This window comes from Myotis davidii, unplaced genomic scaffold (assembly GCF_000327345.1).
Source record: "Myotis davidii unplaced genomic scaffold, ASM32734v1 scaffold1494, whole genome shotgun sequence".
NCBI lineage: Eukaryota > Metazoa > Chordata > Mammalia > Chiroptera > Vespertilionidae > Myotis > Myotis davidii.
This window is the reverse complement of record NW_006286246.1, coordinates 1945289-1959640: the sequence shown is the minus strand read 5'-3', so window position 1 is coordinate 1959640 and position 14352 is coordinate 1945289. Positions and strand designations below refer to the sequence as shown.

The 14352-nt window shown below is 40.9% G+C and overlaps 1 protein-coding gene across 1 annotated transcript in view; it reads right to left on the bottom strand.

Moving 5' to 3' along the window:
* The window catches only part of ARID1B (AT-rich interaction domain 1B), a 387394-nt gene that overhangs the window by 205885 nt on the left and 167157 nt on the right, over positions 1-14352 (bottom strand). Inside the window, 1 exon segment of the mRNA XM_006779610.2 lies at positions 11882-11992. Within this exon segment, the coding sequence (XP_006779673.1) occupies positions 11882-11992 (111 nt within the window).

The window sequence follows — 14352 nt, the reverse complement described above, 5'->3', positions numbered from 1 at the left end:
CTGACACCTCTGGCAGAGGCATCAGGCCTGGGCAAGGGGCCGATCCTGCGATTGGAGATTGATGGGGGTCAACGCCTGAGGGCTCCCAGTATGTGAGAGGGGGCAAGCTGGGCTGAGGGACACTCCCCCCACCCCCCCACCCAGGGCACGAATTTCGTGCACCGGGCCCCTAGTATATAATAAGTATTATTATTTTAGAGTCAAATTTTCTCCAGATACAGGTAATTACAAAAGACCAACCACGTATATTTGGGGTGCTAACTGGTTCACTGCACTCAACCGCCCATACCATGGGAAAAGTAAGACTAAGATCCCTACTTACACCAGAACATTTTGTAGAAAGACAGAGGATTAGTGCCGGGGTCCAAGTTACAGATGGGGCCCGGACCCTGCTGAGCTGCCCGTCACTTAGAGGTCACCAGGCTCCTCGTGCTGGACTACTGAGAGAAGGTTACGTGTGGGTTAGCATAGCTTATGCCACTGCCTCAGTGCACTCCATCTGGGGCTTTGGCAGAAAGAGGAGTGAAATAACAAGCAAGACTTGTGGCATTCCACTCCGCCCAAATCAAGCCAGGAGCTTCAAAGACAAAGACAAGACACACAAAATGCAGAAATACAGGGGACAATATCCATGAAACTGGCTTCAGTTTGTTACAACAAAGGGTGGTTTTCATGTCTCTGGGTGACTAGAACCTCCACTCGTGGTAAATCTCAGTTTAAAAAGCAGAGGGTTACTCATTACTTTATAGTGTGCAAAGTAAACCTTTTCCATTTCCATTCCACAGCAAGAAATGGAAACTGCCTGCTGCCTGACACCTGGGATGAGAAGGCGGTCGCCACCGGACTCCCACTGGTGCAACGGGAAAGGCATAGAAGACAAGATTCCCTGTCCTGCTGCTTCCTTATTCGTCTGTCTTTTCTACCTCTCACTTTACCAGGTAAAGACACCTGATATATGTACAGCTGACCCTTGAACAACATGGGTTTGAACCGTGCAGGCCCACATATACGTGACATTTTTTCAAAAAATAGAACTATAGGTCTCTTCCGTATGCCTGTCTTAACATTTTCTTTTCTCTAGCTTACTTCATTGTAATAATACAGTGCAGAATATAACATACAAAATACGTGGCAATCAACTGTTCACGTTACCGATAAGGCTTCCAGTCAACAGTAAGCTATCAGTTAGGTTTGGGGGGAAACTAAAGTTACACATGGACTTCTGACAGCACAGGTGCCCCTAATCCCCACGTTGCTCAGGGGTCAAGTGTCCTCAACGTTCCATGTGAACCTTTCTCCTCCTCTCTAGATTCCCCACACTCGATACATCTCCAGTACATGGGGGTGGGGGAGGCTCTGTAATCGCTGAGGTATTAGAGTCCACAGGAAGGGCCCTGGCTTCCTATGGCCTGCAGGGAAGGCTGTGTACTCCATCGGGCACCCAAGTCCCCACAGGTGCTCAAAGGCAAATGGCCTGGAGAATGGGAAACCACCAAGGGCTACATGAGCCATCCTGTAGGATTCCGAGCTGGCTGCACCCTCTCATTCAACTTCCTTCTGAAGGCAGAGGTTCATTCTTATCAGCGCTTTTTTCTTACATACTAACAAAGGCCCTTAACACAACACTTAGGAGTTTCAACATGCTCTGGGATTGTTAACTCTATCATTCATCTTTCAGAGAAGGACACGAAAGGTCCTGAGAAATCACATGAATGGCTCCAGACCAGAACCTTGGCTGAGATGTAGCCTGTTTACCATTCAGCATCAGCGTTAGAACAGCTCTCCACGTCAAAATATATGATTTTATCAAAACAAAGTCATCGTTTCTTGCATACAATCATTATAAGCTGGTCATTTTCAATTTTGTGAGGAGGGAAAAAAGGCAAGTGCTATAAACAACTTCCATCTGATCATGTTTATAATGATATAATAGTAAACAGTCTTACAATTAAATATTTATGTCATTCCAGTTTAATAACCAGACACTATTTAAATCTAGAAAAATAGCTATCAATCAGTGAATGCCAAAACTTATGAATTTAACTTTAGAGTTCATGTTCTCCCACACACTAAATGTGGGCCATACGCACAGATGCGTGACACAGACTCCACTGCAAATGGGCCCTACCCTGAACCCTGAGAAATTCAAACGAGAGCCCGATAATGAAATACAGTGAAAGGACACACATCACAACCTAACATTGGATAAAATTCAGGTCCTGTGGAAAGGGACAACAATACACCTGGAAGCATTTTTTAAATAGCCTGCATTATGAGAAAGGTGGTTGAGAAAGTGTAGTCACTTTCTTGTGGTGTAAAGCTTTCCCCTTTATGCCAGGCTTAAACAAAGTTCAGTGGGGCATCAAACTGCCTGTTTTAAATTACAGTCTGTATTTTAAAATAGAATGCATGCACGGCATGTTCCTGAAGCCAGGGGGTGGGAGTGTTATTCATGGAAAATTGAAGGCTTGTTGAGTCAATAATCTTCTTTCACACAGTAACAATTTTCAGCTAAAATTTCTTGACCCAAACAAAGGAAAACAAGACCATTCAGCTATTTTACAACAATTTAGAGAAGGCAAAAGAAAAAGATGAGAACCATAGAGACGCCTCTAAAATCCCACACTGTGAGAGAAGAATAGGAAATGGTGCTCTCAGGTAAGAGCCTTCTCTACACATATTTATTTCCTCTCCTAAAGCGACAGTTTTTTGTTTTTCATAGGAGGTATTTGAAGGCACGGCTAGCATCACACCTCAGTATCCTGTTAAAAATAAACGATGCAGGAAGAAGAGTCTTGTCATCATTAATGATGTTGGTCCAGCATTTCCAACTCCCTGCCTTCCCAGCACACAGTAGGACTGCACTTCCCACACCCTTACGATGGGCAGGGCTTTGTGACTAATTCTGCAAGTGACCTGTGAGTAACGAATGGCTTTCAGGAGTGAAAGGCCCTCAGGGAGTGCTGGTTTCCCTCCAGGACAGTGACTGTCAATGTTTAAGACAGTGGCTGATCTGCATGTCTGATTCCTTGAGTTACTGCCCTTCTGCCAAACTATGTGTTGTCCACATACCAAAAACAAAGAATATACTTTTGTGGTGTTAAGCCTCCGAGACAGAAGGGCTCTTTTTAATAGAAGACCTATCCTGACTGATACAACTCGAACAGATGCCCTCAGATGCCCCCAGGCATACAGGGCTGTGCCACACCAGGAGCCTGTGACAATACAATTTTGACCAAGTGCACCAGCCGGGCTCTATTGGATAAGATACCACATCAAGTTGATGTTTTCACCTAGAACCTGCTATTTATCAGTCAGAAACCGGGTCCCGAAGAGGTGACACAACTGGAATTCTTGCCAAAGACCCAAGAACAAAAAATTAAGTATCCCCCAAATCTCCAAGGCAAGATTTGCAAAGCTGGTTCAGGTGTAATGGAGCACATCACTTCTTGGATTCAGATCCTGGGACAACAGCCGGAATAAATACATGTTCTGAGGCCTTTCCTCCCAGAACCCACAGCGTAGAGCAGGCAAACTACTCCCTCTCAGCTGGCTGCTATGTGATATTTCCATTTAAGAATCAACCGGTGAATTTCCTTTTCCCTCTGGAGTTACAGGTTAACATGTTTCTTTCAGACTTAGATACATTTGAATATTTTCGGTAACCTACACTTAGGTTCATCACACTTTAAGTGTATATATACATATGTGTACATGTATACATACATATTTATATACACACACATATATAAATAACATGAATGAGTAATATGCTTGTTGCTTCTGCTTTTCTATTATAACTACTCTCATTTCTGTTTTCTTTCTAGTCTTTGTCAATATGGAAACCTACTTTACATGCCTGGATTTATATTACACATACAATTTTTTTTTTTTATATTTCACCAGCCATTATTTCATGAATTCTTTTCTCTATTTCTGCATAGTCTTCAGATTTTTCCTATTTTCATTGGAATAACTTTCATGGGGTTGAAAGTCTATTGGGTAACATGATGTGAAATTGCCATTTATAGGTCAAAAATGGTCAGACTATTGAATCAGCATAACAAAATTTTCTTAACTACTCTTCAGTGATTGAACATGTGGACTGTAACAGGTTATAAACTCAGAATAAATCTGCTTTAAATATTTTTATGCATTTATTTTAAAATCTGTCTTCTTAGTATGTATCCCCAGATGTGGGATGGCTGCCTAAATCTTTCCTTTTCCCTCTCCTCCTCTCTGGTGAGACCTTGTGTCTGCTCGAGATTGAACTCCAATGGCCCCTACTTGGGGAGACACCCAGAACCCCCAGGCTCTCCACGAGGCAGACTGCATGTTCTGAAGCACTGACTATTCCACAGATCTTGACATTTTTAGCCTACCAGTTTGTTTTCAATGGCCTCTGAGCTTCTAAACTGGCAGTTAATATTAAAAATAGTTACTTCCAGTCCAAAGAAAAATAAATGCAATTAACCAGTCCACAGATGCTCCTATGAGCTCCTGCTGGTTATATATCTCTCATTATATCAAACAGATGTGTGCCTTCAGTTACCTACAAAGTGGCCACCGTAAATTAAGATCTATTTCCCACCTAGCGTGGTAATATAAGGTAAGTGCACTCAAGGCCTTTTACCCGCCATGCCTGCGCAACTGGAGGAAGCCCTTTGGCCCGGCAGGTACCAGTGCAGAGGAGGGACACGAAGGAGGCTGCCTGGCTCAACATGCCAAGAACTGCTGTTTGTAGAAACAGAAACAGCGGGTTAGAATGAGAAAAACTACCCCTGAACATCGGCTGTTTTTCATTCTTGCATAAAAGTACTAAAGTTAAAACATACAGGAGCTAGGCTGCTGACAAATTCTCCTAGCCAAGCCCCCACACCCAGACGTGTGAATTCCTCACACACGCTGTTATTTGTGGTTTATATTTTAAAAGCCAACACTACTGTTCTCCCCGCATTGTGAGCAGAGAGAGCCCCTCTGGTCAGAGCGGCTTATGTCCGCAGCGATTCTGCGCCAGCAGACCTGGAGGTTGCGTGCAGCCTGGCCTGTGGGCCACTGAGAAGGCCCCAGGCTCCAGGTAGGTCAGAGCAGCAAGCTGGGTCAAAACTTTCTGTCCTCGCTTGTTATGGGAAAATTTGTACACCTACTTTTCCATTAGCCAGGAGTCTGTGCACCATCACCCCTTACTTAAGGAGCCTCATTTATCAACCTACAGATCACAGTTATCCTTCTATATCAAAACCAATATCCTGCAAGACAGTTAGGTTTCAGCCTCTCTTATTTTCACTTCTGTCTATTGCCTATTTTTTATACTACTCCTTCATTAATTTTTTTTGAATTGACAGTCCCATAAAATGGGTTGAAATTCATTTCCGCCATATTTAAATGCAAATCTTCAGAATTTATGTGAAAAAGTTTGCAGGGTATATGCTTAGTTACAGGTGTGTTTTTTAAAACTCAATGAATTTTTAAAAAAAACACATGCCACTAAGCAAATATCTCAGCTATAATGAATTTATAATTACCCATTTCTTTCAACAGGACTGAAGATCTCAATTTAGAAACACTTTATACACAAACATTTGAGTTATTTAAAAGCAAACTATAATTCTTTTAAATATTAATTTATTCAAACTTCCATGTATTTGGCCTGCTTTTACCTGGAAGAAATACAAACTGGTGAGGTGTTACTGAATATTCATTTACAGAACAACTATCTAAGTGGAGGATTTTTTTGAAAGAGGGAGAAACATACCTTCCCACTTCCTTCTATTTCTTATCTTGTTCAAGTATTATCCTCTATTTTCAAAATGACTACAAATATCACAACAATATCCTGGGGGATAAAATTATAAAACATCACCTCTTAAAGAAACAATCCATGTCGGAAACTAAACATTTATCAGAGTCACTATCCCTTTTCCTAATTATGTGTTTGTTTTAATTTTAAGCCAATAAAAACCTGATGTCTCCATACTGAGTAGGCCAGTGACTAATATTACATTGAAGGACACAGTAAACCCTAGGTAAAAAATAGAAGTAGTGTGTGTTCTGTTGAAAACTCCTCCAAGATATCAAAATGTGTCCATACCTTCCATTTTAAGACTATGCCAGGGGTGCTGCGGCTGCAACACTCTCCTGACCAGGCACCATCCTTCAGACAACCCCTGCTCCCTACAGGGGGCTCGCGGTTCCATAACTAACCTCAACATATTCTAACAGCATCAGAGAACACGGATAGCAATAGCTCCGGTCTCAGTTGCACACAGACATTATCAATGTTTGAACACTGAGATAAGGTGACAACAGATTAGATTTCTCTTTTATTCACTTATAATTTTTTAAATGTTCAGACTGATATGAGAAGGACTAATCAACAAAGGTGAGTACATTCTTAACCTCTGAGTGACAACATTTAAATCAAGTTAAATGTACAAATTTTAAAAGTTTATAAAGAGTTCATTCAGCAGCCATATATCTAATTCTTACCTGGTAGATTTTAACTTTGTTTTCTTTTTCCGTTAAGGCAGATCCTTGACGCTCTGTTGCTAATACCTAACCCCCAAATAACATTATAACAATATTTTCCAAGAATTCGCTCCATAATAACATTTTCCAATAATTCTCTTTTAGGCTTCCAATATCCTGTTTAACACCCTTTGTTTCAAAGAACAACCAGCATTTACTACCTCCTTCCTTTCACAGAGGGACAAAAAGCATACGTTTTATCTACACCCCAGTATTTCCTTCTAATTGCAAACTCAACAAAACTGCCATAAGCACAATACCACAGGACAGTTAGGGTCTTAACTAAACTGGGAAAGAGCAAATCCGTTTCACGCCAACCTCTGTAACTATTTCCTATTTAGGGAAGAAAGGGTCACAAAGATCTTTTTAATGACCTGGTGGACCTTTCAAAGGCTATGAGGACATGACTGATCATATCGGTGTCTTCGGTACACAGAATAATGGGCCCATCTGAAGTGCAATGGTCCAGGCCTCTTCTGAAGAATAAAACAAGTAGTTATTTCTCAACTAAGGAATATTTAACAACCCAGGTCCCTGGAGGAGAAAGCCTATTTGCTTAGACGAGGAAGAAAAATCAGAGCTTTTTGGTTTGTTTACTTCTTTGTGCAGATTTATAAATATTTTATTAACAAGATATCTATCTGTACCATATTTACCGAAATTATCATTACTGCTTCTGTCCATTTCTTTTTTAATTAAGAAAATATATATTACTAAGGAAGATGTTTTCACTTCCTTTTAGCGTCATTCTCCAAAGTGCCCACTTCTCTTAAAGCTTAAAGTCCAAGGTAAAACTCAGCTGCAATTTTATGATGAAAGAAAATGTCTGTAAGAATAAGACCACCTGCAACACAGCGTCACACACTCTGACGACCACTGTGTGCCTGTGACACAGAGACACACAGGCTTGCCTGCTGTCCATTCAGCACCTGGGAAAAGATCCCGTAAGCAATTAAAAGAAAATGCTGAAACTGTTTAAGAATACTATATAATAAAAGCCTAATATTCTATGTGTCCGGTACTCCGGTGACTAGTCGACTATTCAACCAATCAAAGTGTAATATGCTAATGATATGTTAAGGCTGCTCAACCGCTCACAATGACGTGCACTGACCACCAGGGGGCAGACAGTTGACTGACTGACCAGTTGCTATGACGTGCACTGACCAGCAGGGAGCAGATGCTCCGACCGGTAGGTTAGCTTGCTGCTGGGGTCCGGCTGATAGGGACTGGGTGAGATGGGGCTGGAAACGCCCTGGAGCCCTCCTGCGGTCCCTCCTTGCCCCGATTGTACACTGGTGGGTCCCTCGGCCTAACCTGTGCCCTCTCACAATCCGGGACCCCTCAGGGGATGTCAGAGAGCAGATTTCAGCCCAATCCCGCAGGCCACTCCCCTCGGGAGCACGCCAGATGCAGGGCTCATGGCTGGTGAGCGCTGCTGTGGTGCGAGCCTCTCCCAACTGGGACTAATTGGGCGCAAGCCCCTGGCAGGCGCAGTGGGGCTGAGATGAGCAGGAGCGGCAGGTAGGAGCTGTAGGCGGCATTGGGCTGCAGGTTTCAGCCCAATCTCCCCAGGCCACCCCAAGAGACCCCATCACTGCACAAATTCGTGCATGGGGCCTCTAGTGTACTTACAAGTTTTCACAACAACTATTAGGAAAATACCTACTGCATGAAACATAAATATTCAAAAACGATCCTACTCTAATGGGAACCAAGACAGCTATAAAAAATAACTAAACTAAAAAGATAAACAGTGAATGACACAAAAGATGAAAATATAACAAAAGACTCAACAAAAAGTGCTGCATCACATTTTGGGGGTTATCTTAGAATGTAAATTGAGATATACTCAATGTTTATAAAATAAAAGAGTTAAATTTATAGCATTTTTTAGACTTTCCACTCTTTATTTCATTTAAAAATTCTGGCTTCACTTCATATCAATATTAGAGGTAGGAAAAAACTATATAATATGCTCTAATTTTCTAAGTGATGATATTACAAGGAGACAGAGTTCTTCAAACTAATGTTTTTCATACTTAATCAAGGACATGCTTAGAGAGAGGAAGGGAGAGAGAGGGCGGGAAGGAAGACAGAGAGAGAGGGGAGAGAGCGAGAGTGAGAGAGAAAGACATTGATCAGTTGATCTCCATACCTGCCCTGACCGGGGTAGAACCTGCAACCTGGGTATATGTGCCCTGACCTGGGTATATGTGCCCTGACGTGGGTATATATGCCCAACCTGGGCCTATGTGCCCAGGAATCTAACAGGCAACCTTTTGGTGCACAGGACGATGTCCAACCAACTGAGCCACTCGGGCCAGGCTCAAACTAATTCAACATTACATGTTATATGCTAAGATTTGTCAATAATGGTCATACAAAAGGTATGTAAGTTAATGTATCTCAACAGGGAAAAAGCTGTATGGTTAAGAGGTATGGAAATAAGTGGACATTGTTAAGGAATATTTGTTCTGAGATTAGGTCTGAGTGCATTAAGTGAAAAGCAAATATTACTGGTCATGGCCCTAGGGCAACAAGAGGACAAGTATTAATTTATCAGTCATTTGCTTTATGTGGATGATCTGAAGACCTAAGTCAGCTGGGAAACAACTACATTAGCTACTGAAGATCACCAAGAATTTAACGATGTGCAAATATAGACAAATACCAGTTCAAACAATGGTGAGAGGACAGATCACTAAGGCATCAAATTATAGATCTGGCAAAAGGATGCTGGAAAGGTCCTGACTTTTTGTAATGGAAAGTTAACTGTGGAACAAACACATGCTGAAGAAAACATCACAATGCAGAAAAATATTACAAAATCCACCTCAAAATAAGCAAAAAGGTTCCTTGTAGTCACATTTGTAATGATAAGACATACTAACTATACATTAGAATCACTGTGCCATATTTTTAAAATGTACAGATAAGACCACAATTTCCTTAGTTCCAAATTACAAAGCTAGAGATTACAAATATGATGGATTACCTTTTACCTTAAGTAAAAAGACAAAATATATATCACCAACATTTGTTAAGAAAAAACACGGCACAAATCTACAAAAGACTCCATAGGAAATTCAGATAAATAACAAGTACAGTTTCACAGTACCGATAGTATCTACTTAGCCAAGTTGGAGAATTAAAATACTTAATAATAAATGTAACACTAAAAATATGTGATATTAGATCCGTACTGAACACCAACAAATCCTTTCCCCAAACTATAATTACCTTAATTGTGTATATCAATGTATTCACCTAAATAAAAAAATATTTGTAAATTTCATTTAGAAACTTTCTACATAAACAGAGTCTGTTGGAAAAATATGTGGCGTGCTAAAATTCATTTAAATAAAGCCAGTTTTCATCTTCACAGATGGGGGCAAAGGGTTAGGTACACCAACTGATCTATATAGTTTGTCCTTCATTCAGTGACCGGTATGGTACTTCCATAAACTCACCATAAAACTTGAAAACTTTGCTCTCTAAAAAAGATCATTGAAATGTTATTGAGTCAGGCAGCATCTTAATTAGCTGTGAGTTACCAAAAAAAAAGAAGGGAAATACCAACTAGGGCAACACTTAACACTTAAGAAGGAAAACAAGCCATTATATGATATGTATACAGATAGAGTAATTCAGAAAAATTTAAACGATTGATGAACATATATATTGCCTTACTTCCTAAAATACTTTTAGCTGGTTTACCAATAGTAATCAACTCAAAAAGCACCATCTCAAAGCAGGCTTCTGCAGCAGTGTTCTGGGACTCCCACACTTCCTCCCTCCCTAAGTCTGCAGTGAGTTAACTGAACGTCAACTCCCCATTCCCATCAGGGCTGGAGGAGCACAGCCTGTGGGTGATGCCACAGTTCCAGCGGATCTGAAGAGAGCAGAACTCTGAAACTACTCTTACAGCTAACAGAAGGCCTGGATCAATACAGAACAAAGTCTCCAATCTGCGTATCAGTGGACAGCACCAGCCAACCACAAACCTACAAAGTTAGCTTCTCTGAGAAGACTTAAAAACTGGTGGGAGGAAGAAAAGTGGAATTCATTGTCCATCTGCTTCCCAGGAGTCAAATTCCTAAAACCAGGCCAATTTCCAAATACTCAGCAAACGCTCCACTTATCAACAGTGTGTGCGCACGCACACATGAGCACACACGCACACCCACATACTACATGCTCTCTGTGATTTATCTGCTAAAGAAGAAAGCTTACAGGATAAAACACAGAATCCATCACGTTCTTCATTCCTTCAAAAACCAAGTTAACTATACAATCAGTACTCCACGGTGACTGAAAACATGCCACGATAAATGCCACCCACCAGAGAAATAAAAGCTGTAAAATTAGAGTTTCAAAAACGTGTGCATCAGATTTACAGATCCTGGACACGCTGTCGCCATCACTTACCTTCTTCCCTAGGGCTACGTGTACATGGAAAATGGGGGTGGTATGCCTGCCAAATGTCATGCATGACATTCATTACCAATGCTGCTCTCAATGTTCAGAAGCAATATAATAAATCGTGCTTAATGTAAACATATTTAATATTGTGGTTAGCCTGAACTCCCACCTGAAATAAAATTTCTTAATAGAGATTAAGCAATAACAATAATTCTTCAAACCAAAACATTTTAACAAGAAAATATAAAATTTTGCACAGATGTATTATTTTAGTTTATAAGGAAAACCTCATTTAAATTAGGCTGTTTATTAAAAAAGCAAATTAAGCACAGATGAACTATTTATGAGCATCAGCATTATACTCTGTAATACAGCCTCTACTCTAGTCGATATGTACATCAGCCACCATACAGTATTTGCTGGTGGAAATACTTATATGCTGCTTTTTCCAATTTTAAACAAAATACTTTCTTTTGGGTGAAAAAGATTGGGTGATTTCTCATTATATAAAGTCCCTGAAGAAATTCAAACCACCACCGGATGCTTTATCTCATCAGTTATACGCTTTGCCTAGTGGGAACCCCTTAATACTGAGCTCTTATAAAACCCCCTCAGGTCTGTACCATGACCAGAGAGCAACAGGGTGTACCGAGTGCAGCCGTACCACACAAACACTTTTCTGCCACAAAACCCAGCAGCCAATAAAACCTTCCAACTGGACTCAGAGACGCGTACAATGAAATAGACTTATCCAGATTCATTCGTAGGCCTACATAGCTCCTAAGAATAAAGCCCTTAAAAAAATCGCAAATATATCTGAAATCTAGAAACTTGTAAGCCTTAATATAGAGTAGAACAAACAAAAACAACAGCTTCTTAAAAAATCTTTAACCCCTGACATTTCCAAATCAGCACATTAATGTCTTACTGGTAAACTTGATGGTCTTTCTTGTTGAATCAGGTTCAAGTCTTCATGGTTAGGTTTCCCAGGAGCCAGAGGAGGTTGAGACCTAGTTCCATAGCCTTCCTGAGACATGTCCTAAGCAAACACAAACAGAAAGCACTTCATAAATATTGCAATGCGTTATAAGCTTCTTCCGTAACCAAAATGAAGCAAAGGTTTATCACAGACTATCAACTCATGTTACCTTTAAGCTGGCATAAAATGTCACAGCTATCATTTCTTAATACTTTATCAAAAGTAAAAACAAAAAGGCAGTGAACTGTCAAGAGCACAAACACACACAGGTCATTAAGAGCTAAACTTATTACAAGACCGTATGAATCAAAGGCCGTATTTGAACTTTGCAGGAAGATGACTAGTCAATAAAAGTTGAAGGAGGGCAGCTATAACCAACTTCCTTCTAAACCAGCGGTTCTCAACCTGTGGGTCGCGCCCCCTTTGGCAGTCGAATGACCCTTTCACAAGGGTCGCCTAAGACCATCCTGCATATCAGATATTTACATTACGATCCATAACAGTAGCAACATTACAGTTATGAAGTAGCAACGAAAATAATTTTATGGTTGGGTCACAAGATGAGGAACTGTATTTAAAGGGCCAGAAGGTTGACAACCACTGTTCTAAACCAAAGCAAACCAAAAGCTATTTTACCGTGTGATTCTGATTTTGGTGGTAATGTTTGACTCTGATTCTGGTTGAACTGCCTTTAATATTACCTTGAAAATGTTAAAATAATTAATGAAAACTTTATTATCAACTGGCTTTTAATATGCCCTCTCAATAACCCACAAAACAACGTAATTATTAAGCTCACAGTATCCTGGGGATTCTACAAAAACCAATAAACAAAGCGCTTACAATTCCTACGTTCACGTGGTACAGTCTCCAGAGAACCACAATGAAGAATAAAACAGCAGTGGGGAACAAAACACGCCCCCAAAACCTGCTGAGGTACCAGAAACTTATCATTAACATGGCCTTTCTGGCATCCGGTGGAACACTTCTCCAGGATGGATTCCGCGTGGCCTCAGCACCGTGCTGGAGTGATATTATGTAAACCAAATGCCACGCCACACCGAACTTACTCCGCACCAGGCCTCTCGCTGCGTAACGGTGCCTGCTCAGCTACTAAGCACTCCACACCACTGGCACCTGAAGCCCAACAGCAGGGCGGAATGCGAAATACTTATTACAGCAGGTCTTAATTGGCACTCAAAGTGGAAGAACCAGTTTGTGATTGAAGAGGGGGAAAAAGAAAAAACATCACTTAAAAATAAAGTTCTCTCCCTTTCCCTGTCAGTTTAAATGTATTAGAATTAAAGAAATATGACGTTCTAATTCTCCTGTTAAATCCTCAAAATAATACTTCAAAAATTAATCTTTATTTAAAAAAGTAAGGTTTATTAGGTGAAACCCTATAAAAAGCTTTTGCTGCCCCACCCCTTTCTCATGCAGTAATGCACTTAAAATTGCAAGGCTTCTTAAGCCAAGAAACTTTGAACCAATAGCTGATACTACAAAGTACACAAGCTGCACAAACTAGATTTAACCAGCCAAGTGCTGGTGCAACCTGCTTAAACAGGCTCTGTGAAGGGCAGGCCAAGCAGCATTTCCCAAGCAGCCCTTCTCCCTTTAAATAAATCCACACACATAATTAATCAAGATAGCTAACCTCTAACAGTAATGCACAATGCCCTGTCAGCAGTACACTCCGTAAGGGAATTAAATCCAAGTTGTCCAGGTTTTTAACCTATAAAAGACAGGTGAGCACATGCAATCCAAGGATACTTAAAAGGGATAGCTCTGCAATCCGGTTGCCAGCAGAGTGTAACAAGTAGGCTGTGGGGGACAAAAGCCAAGGCTGAAAGATTATCACCACTCGCCTGGCCCCCTTCCCCCAACACCAAGTTTCTTCCAGATCCCGACTTCCACTTGTCACACGGGCTTCCAGCTGGGCGCCCTGCGGGGGCCTTTAGATTAACAGGGAGGATTTCAAATCAAGTAGGGCACAAGGCCTCCATTCAGGGGCCTTCACCCTGTGACAAAACCCCACAAAGGTGCACGACAGCTCACAATAGGCAGACAAATGAGCAGAGGCTTGCTCCTCAAACACACACACATTCATGGGCTTTCAGACACGGATGCTAGTAATCTTCCGTTAAGAAACAGGAACAGGCTCATGTGCCCTGTGCTTTTATTAGCCTTCGAAATTTCTTTATATTTCTTTTGTAGCTGAATGAACTGATTATTTTTAAAGTTGAAAAAGACCATTACAACTATAGTGAATACACATTTCAATTTAGAAGCTGTCCGCTGTAAAATAAGCAACACTTAACAGACTGAGCTATCAGGGAATTTTACGGCTTTGAAAGTTCAAACTAAGTAGATTTCACCAAAGTCTCCTAACCACAAGAGGCTTTCCATTATTAAATGGG